We start from the raw sequence: 22,541 nt of genomic DNA on the forward strand, positions 1-22,541 counted from the left end.
TGATTTGCCCATGGTAACACATTAAAAAGTGTCTAAGGAAGGATTTGGACAGAGAGATTTTCTGATTCCAGGCCCTAATATTATTCTTGCTATATCACACTGCCTCCTTAGGCAAGTAACTGCACATCTCTATATCTAAGTTTCTTCATCTGAAACCATTCAGATGAAATGTAATCTAAGGAACAATCATTAGATAAAGATAACTGGAAGGATTATGTTAGTATAGTTTTGTCTCTTGGTTCCTGAGTAGTTTAACAAAACAGATTTTGCCCAACAAAGGTAATTGAAAGGCAGCTGTCATAGAGGAAAAAGGACCCTGAATTTGTACTCTGAGGTCCTTAAATTGAGTCCTGGACACTCATTAGCTTTGGTCTTGGATAAACAACTTTCTACCTTTGGAACTATATTTCCTTCTCTCTAAAATGAGGGGTCTGGGACTACATGGTGGTTTTGGTCCCTTTCTATTCTGAATCCTCTGAGCTCCATCTCAATCCACTCATCTCTTAGTGTTAACTTTTGCCCATTTTTCTGCCTTTAGTCATAGGATAACTGATTGTATAATGTCCAAAGATCAAAAAAGGATATTTCAAAAAGAAATTACTTTTGGAGAAAAACGTCTTCTAGCATGGATTAGATGTGTTCTATGTACTAGAGTGTGTTAGTTGCTTTGAAGATAAATGCAAAAATAAGAGTTTTGGCCCTCAAGGAGCTTACTAGGTTGTGGTAGGTAAAGAGGAGAATGCATTCACAGCTTGTATGCAAAATAAAGAAGAAATGATTCCTAATTACTTTAAAAAGACATAAGAATGAGACTGAGAGACAGGGTTTAGGTGTAGTTCCTCTGGAAAGAGGGTAAAAGTAGATTGTGAAGGGCCTTAATTGTCAAATGGAGAAATTTATATTTTACACTTAAGGCAACAGAAGCCACTAAAGTCAAACAGAGTCATAAACTTGATATTTCATGCCACCTTTTAAGTGCAGCTCAATTTCCTCTTTCTTCTCCCACCCCAGATATTCTCCTTACTTTTACTTTCTTTGATACTGTTTCCTTCCTTTCTCTCCCAACTCGATTTGTGTTTCTCATTCTCTTCTCCTTCCTCTTTCTTTCCTATTCCCTTTCTTACTCCACTAGGCAGTATACCCACTGCCTTTATTTAGAATGACTTCTTTTCGAGTTCTGGCCCTCCTCTGATGACCCACCCTCCAACAGATTGGCTCCACTTCTCTCTCATTCTTCAGTCTTTTTCCTTATTTTTCCCCTTCTTCCCAGTTCTGAGTTCGTGCCAACATTCCAGTAATTTTTTTTTCTCTTACTTTGTTGTCCCGCCTCTCTTTACCCCTGGTTTAGCTCCTCCCTCGCTATCATTCCTAGGGGGCTTTTCTACCAGAGCCCGGCAGACCCCAAAGTTAGCCAGTTCTCTGAAGTTCCCTCGCCAAGGTTTCTGGGTACTTCTCCTTCTAACCTGGTTGGACCGCCGAAATCAGGAAGAAAGAAACGGGAGAGGGCTAGGGGCTTTTGTTGCAAGTAAGTTTCAAATCCTAGGATCAGAGTTGTTGAGTTAGCTCCAGTAACATTTTCTAGGCTATTTTCCCAGTTCCCACTTTCTCATCCTGAAACCATATTCTCAGGAAGAGACAGTTCGGAATGCCGAGGAAAAAAAGTGGAGCCCTAGAGAATTGCATTCTAGCCTGGAGTAACCAGCGGAATGAGATAGGGCTGGTTTTAGTGGGCTCAAAAATCTATAGGGTCTTTTTCAAACACACTCATTAGTTAGCCCAGAAGCCCAGACCCTGGTATTACTAGTAGACTTTTCATTTAAGGAGCTACTTGGAGTACACGAGAAAGGCAAAGGGATTTTAAATCAAAGGAACCGCCTCTGAATTCCTTCCCTCTGCCACTTTGTAGCTGGGTGATCTTGGCCAGTCATTTTTCCTCTCACAGACTTGATTTCTTCCTCTGTAAAATGAGAGGTTAGAACTAAGTGTCCCATTCTAGTTATGTATTCTGATTATACAAAGCAAGCAGTTCTATACACTGCTTCCTCATTCTCCTTTTCCAACAAACAGCAGGAAAAACAGAAACAGAATGTTCCTTTAGGATTTTTTCAGAGCTGGGAAAGTTGCCAATTAATTTGTTTGCTATAGAGGGCCTGAGAGCACCTAAGGAAAGTAACATTTGTGGGCAGAAAGAATCTAGTATGTAGCCTCTTGTTCTACAATCATACAGATTCATTGCATTAAAAAAAAATCCTGGGACAGCTTAGAAAACTATATGGAATATGAAACACAAATATAAAATGTAACTTCCGGTGTTTATTTTTTCATGTCTACTATCTAATTTGGTATTTTGCTTTGTAAAGATAATTGTTTACTTCAGTGAACAAGCACTGTGTGTGTATGCATGCATGTGTGTGTGTGTGTTTTAAATCTGTGTTCAGATGACATTTTAACCACTTAGAACAACAAGGAACCATATAGGTAAGGAAAAGATAATGTTATTAAATTTGCAAAGTTAAAGAAAGATGAAACAGGAAATAAATGGAAAAATAATAGCTGGTGAATTATGAAGCCATTATTTTGCAAAATATAGAAGACCACTCAGCTTTCAGGATTGATTTGTTTTTAAAATATTGACTAATTCATTTGGGAAAAGTATTATAGAACTCATTGTTCAATTTAATATCAAAACTTAATTTGATACAAAAGAATAGCATCTTTCTTAGCTTTTTCTTTTAGAGGGGTAAGTCCTGAAACTATAATTTCATCTTTGTAGGCAAAGTAACCAGTACAGATTAACTTTTTTCCAACTTCAGGTCTTAGGAAGCTGCTGAGACCACTGAAAGGATAAATGATAGGCCAGTGGTACAAGATTTAATTAGTGCATATCAGAAGTAAAATTAAATATGGATTTTTTTTTAGTCTTCTCTCCATTAAGCTCTTATGTCCCCCTTAACCAAAAAGGTATAAGCCTCCATGATCAACAGATATTTGTTTTTTTACATCATCATTGTTTTCTGCAGTGTTAATCTTCTCCCCTAGAAAATCTCTGCATATAAAAAGTAGTATTTTTTAGAGACAAAAGAAAAGAAAGGGGAAAAAAATTAGCACAACTCACCAATACACTGAAAAAAATCAGAAAACATGTATAACATTACTAGATTTCTCACCTCCAGGGCTGGGTTGGGTCTTCTCATATCTCTTCATTTAAGTCATTCTTGATCTTAATAATTTTGTTACACTCACTTTTGATTTCTTGGTGTCTGATTATTTCTATTTCATTGCTGTAGTCATTTGTATATTGTTTTCTAGGTTTTGCTTACTTCATTCTGTGTTAGTTCATGTAGATCTTTCATTTTTTTCTGCATTTATCACAGTATCATTTCTTACCACATGGTAATATTACATTACCTTCATGTATCACATGTTGTTTAACCATTCCCCAGGCAATGAGCATCTAATTTGTTTCCAATTCTTTGCAATCATAAAAAGTATTGTTTTAAATATTTTGATGTCTTTGAGGACTTTCTTCTTATCAATGTCTTCCTTAGGGTATAGACCCAATGACAGAGTCTCTGGGTCAAATGGTATAGAAAATTTATTGACTTTGCATAGTTCCATATTGCTTTTCAAAGTGGTTGAACCAATTCATAGCTCTACCAACAATGTATTAGTGTGACTATTATCACATAATGCCTTCATTACTTCACGTTACTAAAGTGAAAAATTAATCTTTGTGTTTGGGTGCATCACTGATTATTGCCCTTTTTGTAATATTTGCCAATTTTCAGGACATGAGATGAACCATTAAACTTGTTTTGATTTGTGTTTTTCTTATTACTAGTTATTTGGAACATTATTTTATGGGCTTTTGAATACTGTGCTATTTTCTTTTGAGAACCTTTTATTCATATTGTTAGACCACTTGAGGAATGACTATTAATCTTATATATATATATATATTTTATAGATACACACATACATTCATGTTGTATGTTATACATGTATACATTTGAAACCTATTTTTGTATCTTGGGTACTAAGTCCTTATTGGAGAAATTTGATCTGAAGCATTTTTTCCTCATTCACTCACTTCTATTCTTAATCCAGGTACACTAATTTTGTCTTTGAAGAAGCCTTTCATTTTCAAGCATACCAGAGTTGTCTATTTTTTTTAATTGCCTCTCTCCCTTGTTTTATTAAGAATATATCTACTGATGGGTGTGAGAGGAATATGATTGATTTCTCTTCTCTCTCTTAAAAATATGATCTTTAATATTAAGGTCACATATCGATTTAGAATGTATTGTGATACATTATATAAGGTATTGTTCTAAGCCTAGTTTCTTCCAGACTGCTTTTTAGCTGTTCCAGAAATAAATTTGAATTTATTAAGTGCCTATGATGTGGTATGTACTGGGTACTGTTCCTGGCACAGTAGAATATAAAAACAATGGGGATACAAAGAAAGGGAGAGAGAGAGACAGAAAGAGAGAGAGAGACAGAGAGAGAGAGAGAAAGAGACAGAGACAGAGGAAAGAAGGATGAAAGGATGTAAAAAACCCACTCCCTAATGAGGGGTAGTAAGCATAAGTTGGATTTAATTTAGGTAGTGGATTATTTATGTAAGTTCCATATCATGAAGATCTTTAAGTAAACGCAAGATGAAAATTCAGGGAAGCTATAGAGGATAGATTCAGAGTTTCTGACAGGGAGTGGACTAAATAGTCCCTGAAATTCTTTCCTATTTTAACATTTTTTGATTCTGAAGAATGACTTAACCCCTCAACTCTTATCTTTCAGATGAAAATGGTCCCAATGTCTTCTTGTCATGGTTCAATGGCCCACTTTCACCCCAAGTTAAAAGCTTTCTTTTGTACAAAATATGCTTCTAATTAAAAAGCCTTTTTTTTCCATTATTGACTGATTTTTTCTTCTGTGAAACCACTATATGTCCCCAAAGCATATACAGTGGACCATAGAGATTACTTAAACCAGTCCTTCCTTTTACAGAAACTGAGGAATTTAAGGCAAGATAAATGAATCTTTCCAAGATCATCCAGGTAATAGGTAACACATTCAGAATTTGAATTCATATGATTCTATAGCTGAATCAATTTGTAATATATAGCCCAAACATGGATATATTCATTTTATATTGCTTTTTGTTGAAAGAGGGTCTGGGGAATGTGACTGGATTAAAATCAAATAGTTAGAATAATGAGAAAACAGTCCTAGAAAGGTGGATGGTGGTAGTGGTGGTATAGTAGGGTCAGTGGAAGTTTTTTGGAAATAGGTTGTTCCTAAGTATCTAATGTTAATTTTGTTGTTGTTGTTATTGAGATATCAGTAAAGGATTAATTTGTGACTAAAATAAAGAGTCTGAAGTTTTGAGAAATAAAAATCTTTTAATCTATCCATAGAATTGTCACATAAGACAGATTTCCAATAACACATACTTCTTTTCCATTTCAGGTGTTTTACTTTCTGAAAATGATGTTTGTTATAGAAACCATTTCCAAAGAGGTGACCATTTCTTTTTTAGTATTGATGATAGTTTTTATTTTTATAAGAGCACTAGGAAACAGAAACAAAAAGCATATGTCTCCTCCAGGCCCAAGGCCATTCCCTATAATTGGGAATCTTCTTCAACTTGGAGATCATCCTTATCTTACATTTATGGAAATGAAGAAGAAATATGGTGATGTGTTTCTTATCAAGCTGGGAATGGTCCCTGTGGTTGTGGTGAACGGGACAGAAATGGTGAAGAAAGGATTGCTCAAAGATGGAGAGAATTTTGCTGGCAGACCCCACATGTATACATTTTCCTTCTTTGCTGAGGGCAAAAGTCTTTCATTTTCAGTAAACTATGGAGAAAGTTGGAAGCTCCATAAAAAAATTGCAATGAATGCTTTAAGAAACTTTTCCAAAGCAGAAGCCAAATCATCTACCTGCTCTTGTGTCCTGGAGGAACATGTCACTGAAGAAGCTTCTGAACTGGTAAAAATTTTCTCAAAACTCTCATTGAAGCAAGGCAGCTTTGACCCCAAAAGTTCCATTACTTGTGCTGTTGCTAATGTTGTCTGTGCCTTATGCTTTGGCAAGAGGTATGGCCACTTTGATAAGGAGTTTCTCAGAATAATTAAAACAAATGAAGAATTCCTGAAAGCTTCCAGTGCAGCTAACCCAGCTGATTTCATCCCATGTTTTCGCTACCTCCCACTGCGTATTATACATGCTCCCCGAGAGTTTTATTGTCAACTAAATCACTTTATTGAACAGCATGTACAAGATCATATTACCACGTTTGATAAGGTAAGAATTTTGATTACTATCAGCCAAGGGGATTTGTAATGAAAAGAGGCTTATAGTACTTATGAAAGAGAGTGTTATTTCACCTGTCCCCTGGGGGGGGGTAGATTTTGTTTTTTGTTTTTGCTTCCACTTTAGGGTCAACAAGATGAAATTGAACTGGTTCCTAAAGATGTAGATTATTGTCAGAGGCTACAGATATCTGACCAGAGGTGACTTTTACAGGTGTATTCAAATCCTACATAGATCTGATCAGGCAGGTGGATCCTTTCCTGCCCCCATCCTAATCAAAAGGCTTTTAACTAGCAACAGATTGAACCTTATGTAAACTCTGGAATTTTTTTGCTTTAAATACCCTTCATTTTGGAAGAAAGCATGACTACAGTACTTATATATAATTCTGAGTGATAGAAAGTTCTAGGGTATGATCATGTCACTTTATGGCTGAGGTGGAATAAGGAAGGAAGTCATAAGAATAATTTGAGTCAGGTCAGGGTTTAATAATAAACAAATGTTGATGAGGCTGATGATGGGGTAAGGTTGGGAGAGGAATAATGTGCTCAAAATTTTATTTTCCCAGAATCATCTCAGAGATATTACTGATGCTCTGGTTAGTATATGCCGTGACAAAAGTGCCACAATAAAGACTGCTACCTTAAGTGACAATGAAATCATAAGCACTGTGAGTGACATCTTTGGAGCTGGTATGTACCATTGTATATAATCCTAAATTGGAAGGGATAATTTAAAATGCTTTAAACTTCTTTATGCTGCCCATTGATGAGAGTGAATTTGTTAATCTATTTCTTCTCTAAGGAGCACATTTCACCATATTTTACAGGGTTTGAAACAGTGTCAGGATTTCTACATTGGAGCTTTCTCTACTTGATTTACTACCCAGAAATACAAGCAAAAATCCATGAAGAGATTGGTAACATCATGTTATAATAATAAAAATGCAATCTAGTTATGTGATATTCCACAACCTATCATTATCATTAAGCTAAGTATTTACTTTCTGCAGATGGAATTATTGGCTTTAAACCACCCAGATTTAAAGACAGAAAGAATTTACCCTACACAGAAGCTTTTATAAATGAAATCTTCAGGCATACCACATTTGTTCCATTCACTATTCCTCACTGGTAAGCATGTGGCCCCATCTCTTTATGTGACCTTTAAATGGAAACAATGGGGATTTACTTCAATTCCTTAAGCTGAGGTCTTGAAAAAATGTAAATGTTTTAAAATCTGTGTTTAGATGCTGACCCATTTTGATTTTAAAAAACTACAGTGAATATTTCAGGTTGAGGAAAGGGATTTTGGAGGAATAGTTTTTCAAAACTAATATCTCTGCTCTGTCTGTCTGTCTGTCTGTCTGTCTCTCTCTTTTTCCTGCTCTCCCCTGCCTTTCTGTGTCTCTAATTTGAATCTGAAAGCCCTATAAAACCTTATGTCAAGGTAAATAGATAATCAAATACCACTGTATTTTAAGGAATATTTGAGCATTGTTGTTTTTAAGTTTGCTATTAAGAATTACATCTCAATTTATGGGAGTGATTTTTGATGTATTGGCAGGTTTATAATTATGTAGAAATTTTTTTTAGGAAATTCTCATTAAATACTTTTATCCTTATTTATTTATTTATTTATTTTTGGTGTAGAAGCATCTTTTATTTGTTTTATTGTGTTTTGTGCAAATGGGAATTTAGCCCACTGCTGAAACAAGAGTTGTTATTTGGGAAGGGAAATTAGTTGAATTGCTGAAATGCTTTCTCAGAGCAATATTTTTAAGGGGAGTGGTGTTATATAACACTATGAAGAATGGAAACTAGAGCTGGACATCCCTTTCAAACATACAAAGTCAGTATATTAGTATCTGGTTTGCAGATAGGCTCCCTCTTGTAAAAAAGTATTCACTTCAGTATTCTTTTAAATAGCCAGATCTCACACTGAAATGTAAATAAAATTCATATCGGCAAAGTTAACACATGACTTTTCAGGAGCACATGAACTTATCCTATATTCTGGGAAGTAGCATGTTGAGGTAGTAAGATTGCTTAATTTGGAAAAAGAGGATCTCAGTTTAAATCTTGATTATGTATCTCACAGTCTTTAAGACTGCGACCGAAGTGATTTAACTTCTCTGAGTATCACTGTCACTTGTCTTTCAAGTAAGGAGACCTGGGTCCAAATTTCACCTCATATGATGGCAGTGTAAGTGACCTCCAGCAAGTCACAATCTCCTTGGGCTCTATAAGACAATACAATTTTCACTTAGGACTCCAATGATATTTGATTTTATGGCATTGCCATTTAAGGAATATAGTCTAATAGCTTAAGGACAGTGTTATGATCATAGAATTTATCACCAGAAATGATCATAGATCATTTTCAATTCTTTTATTTTTTTCCTTTTTTTAAAAAAAATCTGTCCCTCCTACTTTCACTTCCATTGAACAAATGAAAAAAATACAAGAAATCCCTTAACATATAGCAGCATAGTCTATCAGAACCAATTCCCACATTGACCATGTCTGAAAATATATGATATATGTCTCTTCCTGCATTTTAAGTTAAGTACTTACCTGTTAAGACATGAGAAATCTTTTTTTTAAATTTTCATAATTTTGGACTAGACTGATGATATCTTGACATTTTACCCTCCTCTTTACATAGATAGTGTTCTCTTCAGAAGAGGGTAGAGGTGCCAAACTTGATGCTCACTGGCTTTCAAGTGGAGGAGAGCCGGATTAATATATAATTGGCAAATGATTAACAAAATAAGTTAATATACAATACAACATAGATAATGTTAATTTGTGGTTTTCCAAGTCAACATATAATCTGATCCATTTCTGTGTTCAGGACCATTGGGCTAGAAGATGTTTCATTTTCTGATCCTATGAATATATGTCTACAATTTGGCAACACATAATGCTTTGTGGATATTGACTGATCCTGTTTCTGTTTAGCCTCATTTGCATAGATTTTCGTAACTGATATGAATGACATTTGGTATTATGAGAGACTAAAACTTCCTGAGTATGAGATGCCATTATTTTGATAAAAGTACCTGGAACTCTCTTGTATCTCAATCTTAAAGCAAAAAAAAAAAAAATTGATACTCAATTAAAATACATTTTATAAATTTTATTTTCCTAGTACTACCAAGGATACAACTCTCAATGGATATTTCATTCCTCAGAAAACCTGTGTGTTTTTTAATATGTATCAAGTAAATCATGATGAGTAAGTATCTATTAAAATTCTTCTGCAAAGTTGAAGGAACAAAGACTTACCCAACCATACCATACCCAAACTTCCTTCCTTCCAGTCTTATTTGCTCTAGTGTCTTTTTTTTTTTTTAATTTTTATTTGGTCATTTCCAAACATTATTCATTGGAAACAAAGATCATTTTCTTTTCTTCCCTCCCCTCCCTCCCACCACCTCTCCCATAGCCCACACGCAATTCCACTGGGTATCACATGTGTTCTTGATTCAAACCCATTTCCATGTTGTTGGTATTTGCATTAGAGTGTTCATTTAGAGTCTCTCCTCAGTCATATCCCCTGCACCCCTGTAGTCAAGCAGTTGCTTTTCATCGGTATTTTTATTCCCACAGTTTATCTTCTGCTTGTGGATAGTGTTTTTTAGATCCCTGCAGATTGTTCAGGGACACTGCATTGCCACTAATGGAGAAGTCCATTACCTTCGATTGTACCACAATGTATCAGTCTCTGTGTACAATGTTTTCCTGGTTCTGCTCCTTTCGCTCTGCATCACTTCCTGGAGGTTGTTCCAGTCTCCATGGAATTCCTCCACTTTATTATTCCTTTTAGCACAATAGTATTCCATCACCAACATATACCACAATTTGTTCAGAGATTCCCCAATTGAAGGGCATCCTCTCATTTTCCAATTTTTGGCCACCACAAAGAGTGCAGCTATGAGTATTCTTGTACAAGTCTTTTTCCTTATTATCTCTTTGGGGTACAAGCCAAGTAGTGCTATGGCTGGATCAAAGGGCAGACAGTCTTTTATCGCCCTTTGGGCATAGTTCCAAATTGCCCTCCAGAATGGTTGGATTAATTCACAACTCTACCAGCAATGAATCAGTGCCCCTACTTTGCTACATCCCCTCCAGCATTCATTACTTTCCATAGCTGTTATGTTAGCCAATCTGCTAGGGGTGAGGTGATACCTCAGAGTTGTTTTGATTTGCATCTCTCTGATTATAAGAGATTTAGAACACTTTTTCATTGCTTATTAATAGTTTTGATTTCTTTGGCTGAGAACTGCCTGTTCATGTCCCTTGCCCATTTATCAATTGGAGAATGGCTTGATTTTTTGTATAGTTGATTTAGCTCTTTGTAAATTTGAGTAATTAAACCTTTGTCAGAGGTTTTTATGAAGATTGTTTCCCAATTTGTTGCTACCCTTCTGATTTTAGTTACATTGGTTTTGTTTGTACAAAAACTTTTTAATTTGATGTAGTCAAAATTATTTATTTTATATTTTGTGACTCTTTCTAAGTCTTGCTTGGTTTTAAAATCTTTCCATTCCCAGAGGTCTAACAGGTATACTATTCTGTGTTCACCTAATTTGTTCACCTAGTTTCCTTCTTTATGTTCAAGTCATTCACCCATTCCGAATTTATCTTGGTGTAGGGTGTGAGGTGTTGATCCAAACCTAATCTCTCCCACACTGTCTTCCAATTTTCCCAGCAGTTTTTTTTTTATCAAATAATGGATTTTTGTCCCAAAAGCTGGGGTCTTTGGGTTTGTCATAAACTGTCTTGCTGACATCATTTACACCAAGTCTATTCCATTGATCCTCCTTTCTGTCTCTTAGCCAGTACCAAATTGTTTTGATAACCACTGCTTTATAGTATAGCTTGAGATCTGGGACTGCAAGTCCTCCTTCCTTTGCATTTTTTTCATGATTTCCCTGGATATCCTTGATCTTTTGTTCTTCCAAATGAACTTAGTTATGTTTTTTTCTAATTCAATAAAGAAGTTTTTTGGTAGTTCAATGGGTATGGCACTAAATAAGTAAATTAATTTGGGTAGGATTGTCATTTTTATTATGTTAGCTCGTCCCACCCATGAGCAATCAATGTTTTTCCAATTGTTTAGATCTAGTTTTAGCTGTGTGGAAAGTGTTTTGTAGTTGTGTTCATATAGTTCCTGTGTTTGTCTCGGCAGATAGATTCCTAAGTATTTTATATTGTCTAGGGTAATTTTGAATGGTATTTCGCTTTCTAATTCTTGCTGCTGAAATGGGTTAGAGATATATAGAAATGCTGATGATTTATGCAGGTTTATTTTGTATCCTGCAACTTTGCTAAAGTTGTTGATTATTTTGAGTAACTTTTTGGTTGATTCTCTAGGATTCCTTAAGTAAACCATCATCTCATCTGCAAAGAGTGTAAGCTTGGTCTCCTCATTGCCAATTTTAATACCTTCAATTTCTTTTTCTTCTCTAATTGCTACTGCTAGTGTTTCTAGTACAATGTTAAATAGAGGTGATAATGGGCATCCTTGTTTTACTCCTGATCTTATTGGAAAGGCTTCTAGTTTATCCCCATTGCAGATGATGTTTGGTGATGGTTTTAGATATATACTGTTTATTATTTTTAGGAAAGGCCCTCTATTCCTATACTTTCTAGTGTTTTCAATAGGAATGGGTGTTGTATTTTATCAAAGGCTTTTTCTGCATCTATTGAGATAATCATGTGATTTTTGTCAGTTTGCTTGTTAATATGGTCAATTATGTGGATGGTTTTCCTAATATTGAACCATCCTTGCATTCCTGGTATGAATCCTGCCTCGTCATAGTGGATGACCCTTGTGATGACTTGCTGGAGTCTTTTGCTAGTATCCTATTTAGGATTTTTGCGTCTATATTCATTAGGGAGATTGGTCTATAGTTTTCTTTCTCTGTTTTTGACCTGCCTGGCTTTGGGATCAGTACCATGTTTGTGTCGTAGAATGAATTTGGTAGAACTCCTTCTTGACCTATTCTGTCAAATAGTTTGTTTAATATTGGGATTAGTTGTTCTTTGAATGTTTGATAGAATTCATTTGTGAATCCATCTGGACCTGGGGATTTTTTCTTAGGGAATTCATTGATGGCTTGTTCAATTTCTTTTTTCTGAAATGGGGTTGTTAAGGTAATTTATTTCTTCCTCTTTTAGTCTAGGCAATTTATATTTTTGTAAGTATTCATCCATATCACCTAGATTGCCATATTTGTTGCCATATAATTGGGCATAGTAGTTTTTAATGATTGCATTAATTTCCTCTTCATTAGAGGTGAGGTCTCCTTTTTCATCTTGGATACTGTCAATTTGGTTTATTTCTTTCCTTTTTTTAATTAGACTGACTAGTACTTTGTCTATTTTATTTGTTTTTTCAAAGTACCAGCTTCTAGTCTTATTTATTAAATCAATAGTTCTTTGGCTTTCAATTTTATTAATTTCTCCTTTGAGTTTTAGGATCTCTAATTTAGTCTTCATCTGAGGATTTTTAATTTGTTCACGTTTGAATTTTTTAATTTGCATGCCCAATTCATTGACCTCTGCCCTTCTTAATTTGTTAATATATGAACTCAAGGATATAAATTTCCCGCTGAGTACTGCTTTGGCTGCATCCCATAGGTTTTGAAAGGATGTCTCATCATTGCCATTTTCTTCAATGAAATTTTTAATTGTTTCTATGATTTGTTCTTTAACTAACTGGTTTTGGAGAATCGTATTGTTTATTTTCCAATTAATTTTCGATTTACCTCTCCATGTTCCCTTACTAATTATTATTTTCATTGCATTGTGATCTGAGAAAGTTGCATTTATTATTTCTGCTCTTTTGCACTTGTTTGCAATGTTTTTATGCCCTGATACATGGTCAATTTTTGTGAATGTACCATGTGCTGCTGAAAAGAAGGTATATTCCTTTTTGTCCCTATTTATTTTTCTCCACGTCTACTAACTCTAATTTTTCTAAGATTTCATTCACTTCTCTTACCTCTTTCTTATTTATTTTTTGGTTTGATTTATATAGTTCGGATAGAGGAAGGTTCAGATCTCCCACTAGTATAGTTTTTCTATCTATTTCGTCCTTGAGTTCCTCTAGTTTCTCCTTTAGAAATTTGGATGCTATGCCATTTGGTGCATACATGTTGAGTACAGATATTTCCTCACTGTCTATACTGCCTTTTATCAGGATGTAATTACCTTCCCTATCTCTTTTAACTAGATTTATTTTTACTTTGGCTTTGTCGGATATCATGATTGCGACTCCTGCCTTCTTTTTGTCAGTTGATGCCCAATAGATTTGGCTCCACCCTCTTACTTTAACCGTATGTGTATCTACCTTTCTCATATGTGTTTCTTGTAGACAGCACCTCCCTCTCTTGTACTGCTTCCCTCCCCACCAGACCATTTGTTACCCTTCTACTCCCCTATAGGGTGCAAATCTATTCTCTGCCCCCAATGGATTGGATTGTTTTTCCCTCTTTGAGTCACTTTCAAATCACGTAAAAGTTGAGTATTTCCTGTCTCTGACCTCTTTACCCTTCCAGTGTATTGATGTTCTCCCCCCTCCCACCATGAGCTTCTTTATGACATATAAATTTACCCCCATTTGTTTCTTTTCCCATTTCTTTTAATATTAACCTATTTTAAGCTCTAGTTATATAACTATGTATATATGCATACTCATGCATATGTTTTTTTACATGCATATATCTATATACCTATTTATGTCTGGTCCTTTCATCCTATACAGTTTGTTGCTGTTCCCTCTAAGTATACTTCTTTTTGCTGCCCAGCTAATAACAACAGTTTTTAAGAGTTACCAATGACCTCTTTTATTATAGGGATACATATCATTTTAACTTATTGAGTCTCTTAAATTTTTTTTTTCGTTTTCCCCCTCTTTTTTAATTACCTTTTGATGATTCTCTTGAGTTCTGTGCTTGGACATCAAATTTTCTGTTCAGGTCTGGGCTTTTCTTTACGAATTCTTGAAATTTTATTTTTTTGTTGAATGACCATACTTTGCCCTGTAAGAATATAGTCAGTTTTGCTGGGTAGTTGATTCTTGGTTGTAGACCTAGTTCCCTCACTTTCCAGAATATTGTATTCCATGCCTTTCTTTTTTTCAGTGTGGATGCATCCAGATCCTGAGTTGAAGTTATCCTCACTGTGGTTCCTTGGTATCTGAATGACTTCTTCTTGGCAGCTTGTAATATCTTTTCTTTGGTCTGATAGTTCTTGAATTTGGCTATAACATTCCTGGGTGTTGTCAGTTGGGGATTAAGTACAGGAGGTGATCTGTGGATTCTATCAATCTCCACTTTTCCCTCTTGCTCAAGGATTTCGGGGCAGTTTTCTGTAATAATTTCCTGTAATATAATGTCCAGGCTTTTTCTTTTGTCATGGTCTTCTGGTAGGCCAATAATTCTTAAATTGTCTCTTCTTGAACGATTTTCTAAATCCTCTGTTTTGTGAATGAGATGCTTCATATTTTCCTCAATTTTTTCATTCTTTTGGTTTTGTTTTATAGTGTCTTGCTGCCTTGTGAGGTCGCTTGATTCAAGCTGTTGTATTCTGGTTCTTAAAGACTGGATTTCATCCTTAGTTTTTTGGTTGTCCTTTTCCTTTTGGTCTGATTTTCTTTGGAGGTCATCTTTCATCTTCTTCACCTCATCTTTCATCTGCTTTGCCTCATCTTTCATCTCCTTTGCCTCATTTTCCAGCTGGTTGATTTTGGCTTTCAAGACACTATTTTCTGTTTCTAGATGACTTATCTTAGTTTTTAGTTCTTTTCCCAATTGTCTTCAGCCTCTCTTAATTGTGTTTTGAATTGCATTTTGAGTTCTTCCAAAGCCTCTATCCAATTTGCTGGGATTTCTGATTTTTCCTTTGCTGGGTCCTCCCCCTCTGTTTCATTCACTCTTTGTTCATTACCTGTGCAGAAACTATCTATTGTAATTTCTTTCTTCTTTTTCTGTTGTTTGCTCGAGTTTATCCCTTCTTTGCTCCCCATATTTGGCTGTGCTCTTGCTCCTCTCATTTTGTTTTGGTTTTGGGGCTATCAGTCTCCCCTCTTGGAGCTTTGTCAGATCTCTTGGTACAGTCTCTAGGGGAGGAATGTTAGCTTCCCTGTCCTCTGGAGGCTTTTGATTGGATTGAGTTCAAGTGGGTTGGGCTGTATGTGGTATGAAGCACTGAGGCTCTGAAGACTCCTGGAAGGCTGGGCTGCCCAGGCTCTCTCCAGTTCTCTCCAGATGCTTCTCAGCTGTCTGCAAGTGCCTTTGCCCGCCTCCAGAAACTCTGAGGAGTTCTGATGGGATTAGTTCAACTGGATTGGTCTGGATGTGCCTGAGGCAAGGGTGAGACTGGAGCCCAATGGAGGGACCCAGCCACAGCCACTGTCCATTTCTCCCTGGCTTCCTCCCCGCTGTCCAAGCTGAATGCTCTGAGCCTAGCGCCCCGCTGCTCACAAGGTAGACCCTGCAAACCAGCATCTTTGCCTGCTCAGAGGTTCCCCCTGCTGCTGGGGGCTCAGCCCTCTGGGTTGTGGGGGAGGGGTCCTGGGACCTACCCTCTGCCTTCCCCTTAGCCCTAAGTATTCTCGGATTCTGGCTTTTGGGGGTTTTCTAGAAGGAGGGTTCCCCGCTTCTGTCCTGTTGTTCAGATTGAATTTCGGAGCCCTAGGAGCATTCAGTCTGTATTGGTGAGGAAGGGTCTTCCACGAGGTCTGAACTTTTGCTGCTTGCTAAGCTGCCATCTTGACTCCGCCCCCTTGCTTTAGTGTCTTTTAAAGAAGTTCAGTTATCAGATATTGTTATACTGCATCATCATGTAAGATTGTTTAGTTTCCAGTTGACCCAAAAGAACAGATTAGATGTCCAACTCCACATAGTAAATCCTACATTGATTCAGCTAAAAAGACAAATCATTATATCTTACTTCATCCCAAATTTTTAAAAAAGGCCATGTCCAAGTATTTATGAAGTTAGGAACTGCTCTTTTAAAAAAAAATCAATTTTTTGGTATCGCTTTTTTCTTCACCTCACATGTATTTCCCAGTGTATCATTAGTGACTCCCCCTTCCCAAAAGTCATCTCATATAACAGAGAATGAAAAATAAGAAACAAAAATTCATCAAAAATAATTCACACATTAAAGAAGTGTGACATATTCAGTGTTCCATATCTGTAACCCTTGATGTCTGTAAAGAAGCAGAGTATGGGAAGAGATGCTTTCTCATATTTTTTTCCATTGGGACTAAGCATGATCATTACAACTGCACAAAATTCAATTTTATTTCTATTGCTCTACTTTCCATTTTATATCGTTGTATTCATCAAGCATTTTATTTTCCTGGTTCTGCTACTTTGTTTTGCCTTGATTTATAGAAAGCTTCCCATAATCTTCCCTATTCATTATCATTTTTGGGCACAATAATCCTCATTTACATTCAAGCACACAACTTTCTTTAACCATTCATCATTTGATGCACAGGAATTAGAGGTCTAAGTAAAGATCTACTATATAAGGTGGGCTTTGAATGGAATACTTAGGAAAACTGAGGCAGAAGGGAAAGGGAAGAACATTTCAAATGCAGGAGATAAATTTTCTTGTTCAAAGAAGTTCAAGTTGGTTCTTAATAATTGCTTGTTGACTTGGGGAATACTTAGATTTTTGAGGAATATTTAACTATATATAGTAGCCAGGTAAACCTTACAAGTTCAGGGTCAAGTGTTCTATGGAGGTTGTAGTCTTAGATAAATTGATACTGTTAGATAATTGTTCCAAACAGACATGATAGGTAATAATAGGCCTTTCCTAAGGGAAGGGAAGTGTGGGAAAGATCAGATTTTAGTGGCCAAAAAGGCTTGAAATCTATGAAGTAATAGAGGACTCCTTGAGTTGGAATTTATGGCTATTTTAGTCACAAATTTTTACATGTAAATTTTAAGTTTTTCGAAGTACAAATATTATTTCATTTGATCCTCAATGGAAGCATGATTCTGCTGTATACAATAGTATGAAGGGGCCTGATAGGAAACATAGCAAATTAGCTTCTATTGATAGAGTACAGCACAAACATATTTGCTAACAAAAGTCAGAAGTAAGAGAGATACATTCAAGGTAATCTTGTTAAGTACACATTGAGGATTGCTCTTATATCCTATAAAAGCACAATGGGATTTCCCCTGCACTAATCAATAGGGGTAACAATGAGGTAGCACAATGGATAGAGTGCTGGACCTAGCATCAGAAAGACTGGAGTTCAAATCCAGCCTCAGACCCTCAATAATTATGTGGTCCTGGGCAAGTCACTTAACTTCTATTTGCATTAGTTTTCTCATCTTTAAAAAGAGCTGGATAGTAATGAATGCTGGAGGGGATGTGGAAAAGTAGGGACATTAATCCATTGCTGGTGGAGTTGTGAACTGATCCAACCATTCTGGAGGGCAATTTGGAACTATGCCCAAAGGGCAACAAAAGAATGTCTACCCTTTGATCCAGCCATAGCACTGCTGTGTCTGTACCCCAAAGAGATAATGGACAAAAAGACTTGTACAAAAATATTCATAGCTGCACTCTTTGTGGTGGCCAAAAACTGGAAAACAAGGGGATGCCCATCAATTGGGGAATGGCTGAGCAAATTGTGGTATATGTTGGTGATGGAATACTATTGTGCTAAAAGGAATAATAAAGTGGAGGAATTCCATGGAGACTGGAACAACCTCCAGGAAGTGATGCAGAGCGAGAGGAGCAGAACCAGGAGAACATTGTACAGAGACTAATACACTGTGGTATAATCGAACGTAATGGACTTCTCCATTGGTGGTGGTGTAATGTCCCTGAACAATCTGCAGGGATCTAGGAGAAAAAAAAAAACACTATTCATAAGCAAAGGATAAACTATGGGAGTGGAAACACCGAGGAAAAGCAACTGCCTGACTACAGCGGTTGAGGGGACATGACAGAGGAGAGACTCTAAACGAAACTCTAATGCAAATATTGACAACATGGAAATGGGTTCGAATCAAGAACACATGTGACACCCAGTGGAATCACGCGTCAGCTATGGGGGGTGGGGGGAGGAAAAGAAAATGATCTTTGTCTTTAATGAATAATGCTTGGAAATGATCAAATAAAATATTATTTTTTAAAAAAAGAGCTGGATAAGGAAATGGCAAACAACTCCAATATCTTTGCCAAGAAAACTTCAAATGAGATAGGTCATGAACAGTCTGAAATGACTCACAACAACAACTAAATAGGTACAAAGAAATCCATGTCCCAGTTGATTTTTGTGATGAAGGTATCTTTCATAATCTTGATCTTTTATATCGTATTTCTGAAATTTTCTGAATGACATTTTGAGAAAAATATCAGAGTAGAAAAGACTAGATAAATTTTGTTGTTAGATAAAAATTGTTTAAGGAATTGCCATTTACTTTCTGCAGGAACTAGTTATTTTCCACCCGATGTCATGATTTCAATAATATTTTCTGAAAGCTAATCTTGTGAATATACATGCTATGGTTAATGAGCTGTCCATTTTTATATTTGCATTGACTGTTACGTCAGACAAAGTACATTTTGGGGAAAATGATTATATACTGATTTAGAATTTAAAAATGCTTTGTCAGTTGTTAGTAGTCATTTCAGTTGTCTCTGAATTTACATTACCACATTTGGGGTTTTCTTGGCAAAGATACTAGAATGGCTTGCCATTTCCTTCTCCAGCTAATTTTACCAATGTGACAACTGAAACAAACAGGATTCAGTGATTTGTCCTTGGTTACACAAATAGAAAGCATCTGAAGCTGTATTGAAACTCAAGTCTCAGGTCTTTCTGACTGCAGACTAGGTCTTGTATCCACTACACCACCTTGCTCCCCTACAAATACTTATTTGTGATTCTCTTATTAAAATTAACATATGTATATATAATCAATGAAAGGTACTTTAAAAAATTTCCATTAAAAAAATTTCCATGACCAATATTTTGGATGACAATACATGTATGACCCAAATCAAATTGCTTACCATCTCTGAGAGAGAAAGGGAAGGAAGACGGAAACAATTTGGATCTTATAATTTCAGAAAATGTATGTTGAAAATTGTTATTGCATGAAATTGGGAAAATTTAAAAAAATCTTTAAAAATATATTCCTTATGTTTCTTTCTTATTTTGTTTAATGTAGAACTCTTTGGGAAAATCCTGACTCATTCCAACCTGAGAGATTTCTAAATGAAAAAGGAGAGATGAATAAAAATTTGGTTGAAAAAGTCTTGATTTTTGGAATGGGAATTAGGAAATGCTTGGGAGAAGATGTTGCTCGAAATGAGGTTTTTATTTTTATTGTCAGTATCTTGCAGCAGCTAAAATTGAAGAAATGCCCAGAAGTCCAGCTGGATTTGACCCCTGTATATGGTTTAGTCATGAAGCCCAAACCCTATCAACTCATAGTAGAACCTCGCTTCCATGTGAATTCCTCAACTTAGTGTCTCAATTGAGTTAAAAGAATTTAAAATGTAAATTGAAGAAAATCCCTGCATATAATGTACTTAAGTAATTTGAAGATAAAAAACAATCCATGAGCTTTGCTCTCAGTTCCATGTAGGGTTTACTATACCACTGTGAAAGATCCAAAAGTGTAAGATAAAGATCTGTGAGGAGCCTAAAATCTCAATAAGGAAACTAAGACATAATCATATAAACCTATTACAGAACTATGCAAATAAATATTAATCTCATTACCAGATGTTTGGACTAAGTGATGAAGGTTAAAAAAGATTGGAAAATAGAGAGATCAGAATAGCCCAGAATAATCAGGAAGGTTTCTTAGAAAAGATGAGGTCTTGAGTTTAGATTTTAAGAGTTGCATTGAAAACAGAAAATGAGAAAGGGGTGTTTTTAATTGGAGAATGTCATTAGAAACCTTTGGAAAAAACAATTCACAAGATTTTTATGAGGATCAAATGAGACAATATGTGTAAAACACCATGTCATGTGTAAAGAATTTTTGTCATCTTCATTATCATCATCATCATGTTGCCAACATTATCATTTTTATTATTTTTTATATTATTATATATTATTGCTTTTCTTCACTGCTTCAGGGATCATATTTTATTTCAGTACAAATCTGTTGCTTCTACCACTATACCCTAACTTTAGTAACTCTGTGATTAAACAAGATGATATATGAAAATCAGGGAAATGAAAAGGAGGAGAAACAGAGACAGAAAGAAATAGAGTAAGAGAGTCAGAAAGAGACAGACAGAGATAAAAAGAGACAAAGTTTCATTTGCATATGACTGAATTACCTAGGCCATAGTAAAAACACATAGAAACATTTGAGTTCAGGTACCCTCCTAATGAAAATTTGAAATTTTATAAGAGCCTATGGAAACTCCTTTGATAACATGAGATAATTTTGCAAGGAATAATTTATCATTTGTAGTTTAATATAAAGCATATTGATTCAAGACCTGGATTCAGAATCAGTAAGTTCTTCCTGATACATATTGACTAAATGACTTTAGAAGAGTCATTCCTTAAGACTCTAAATTGACCAGAAAGGAACAAACTTGTATTTGTAGAATCGGAAGCTTCCTCATTCAAGGAGTTCTTTATATGAATGGAATCGCAGAATTTGCTCATCTCATCTCAACTAGTGTTATTGCTTTTAACATGAAGTAATATTTGTTATCAATAAAAGAGGTAGTGATATTATTGTAAAGTTCCCAACAGCATTCCACAGAGTGTGTCCCATCATCTATAAGTGAGGTGACTTGGTGTTTTGGGAAAAATGCTAATTATCGAGTTAGGAAATGTGGTCCAAATCTTACCTACTCCTGCTCCACTCTATCTGTATTACCCTGCACTAGGCACTTAGACTGTACAAGCTTCAATTTCTTCATCTGTGGAATGAAGGGGCTGGACTAAGTGACAAGTGATAATTATAAGCCTAGAAATAGGCTAACTTTAACAACCTTTTTGAAAAGGTGAAATTTAGAATTGCTGGCTCTTTCAAATTGTATCCAATTCCACGTCTAGGTCTTAAAATTAGATGTCTTTGCTACAAATATGCTTGAAATTTTTGAAGGCAAAAAATCCCTCAAAACAATTCATTTGTGATATTTACAAATTATAAAATTTAGCCTAGGAGTTCTAATTGAAATTATGTGTGCTGAGTGGTCTTAATGGGTTCTATGCCTGAAGTCTTTTCATGTTAATAAAAGTAACCTACCTCAGGTAGGACTTGTCAAGATTCTCTAGTAGAGAAATTACAAAGCTTTTAACATATGTAAAATACTCTCGAAAGTGAACATTAGTAATGTTTGTAATACCATGGGAATTTGTGGTTTGTTTGTCTAGAAGTGAGAAATGTTATTTCAGCAATTTCATTTTAATTGGATTATCATAAACTACTTCACATTTTACTGTAATCTTAAGCATAATTAATGTTACTCTGTTATGGAAAATATAGATATATTTGTCTTAAATATATTTTAGATCATTATAAAGATGGACAATAATAGTATGAGAATAAATGTCCTAATTAAAATGTAGAGAAAATTTATATGATACTTATTCCTTTAGCAAATCAGTTTCTTGCTGAAGTAATAATGGATTATGAGCTGTATCTCAGGATGGTCTTATGCACATGTTCATATCTAATTTGTTTTTCATTCATATGGGAAATAAAAAATCAAATATTTACAAAGTATTTGTGTGTGTATGCATATTTATGTAGGCACTGATAGAGCTTATGATTCTGGTGTATTCATTCTCTACACAAGTGTGTAAGCATAAATATATTATAAATGTATATGTATACATCAATGCATTTGTATTTGTTAAGTCATTTCTATTGTGTCTGATTCTAGTTAACCCCATTTGTGGTTTTCTTGACAAACAGTACATACTGGAGTATCTTGCTGTTTCCTTCTCCAGCTCATTTTACCGGTGAGGAAATTGAGACAAAGAGGGTTAAGTGATTCTCCCAGGATCACACAGTTATTAAATGTCTGAAGTCACATTTGAACCCAGGAGGATGAGCCTTCTTGATTCCAGAACAAGTATTTTATCCTCTTCCTCATTTTATCTTATTTTAAACTTACAATAATACTATTAGGTAGATAATAATATTTTTATTATTCTCTTAGATATGACAAAACCAAGATTTTGAGGAA

At 35.3% G+C, this 22,541-nt stretch overlaps 1 protein-coding gene across 2 annotated transcripts; it reads left to right on the forward strand.

Moving 5' to 3' along the window:
- Positions 1–1,360: 1,360 nt before the first annotated feature.
- On the forward strand, positions 1,361–22,075 carry CYP1A1 (cytochrome P450 1A1). Of its 2 annotated transcripts, none has more exons than XM_056806330.1 (7): positions 1,361–1,525; positions 5,473–6,312; positions 6,890–7,013; positions 7,151–7,240; positions 7,334–7,454; positions 9,475–9,561; positions 19,709–22,075. In XM_056806330.1, the coding sequence occupies exons 2-7, from the start codon at positions 5,491–5,493 to the stop codon at positions 19,842–19,844; spliced, it is 1,380 nt and encodes a 459-aa protein (XP_056662308.1). In that variant the 5' UTR covers positions 1,361–1,525; positions 5,473–5,490; the 3' UTR covers positions 19,845–22,075. The 2 variants fall into 2 exon arrangements, with proteins under 2 accessions (XP_056662308.1, XP_001373113.3); XM_001373076.5 differs by having other exon boundaries at positions 1,362–1,525; positions 19,544–22,075.
- Positions 22,076–22,541: the final 466 nt, after the last annotated feature.

This window comes from Monodelphis domestica, chromosome 7, assembly GCF_027887165.1.
Source record: "Monodelphis domestica isolate mMonDom1 chromosome 7, mMonDom1.pri, whole genome shotgun sequence".
Classification (NCBI taxonomy): Eukaryota; Metazoa; Chordata; class Mammalia; order Didelphimorphia; family Didelphidae; genus Monodelphis; species Monodelphis domestica.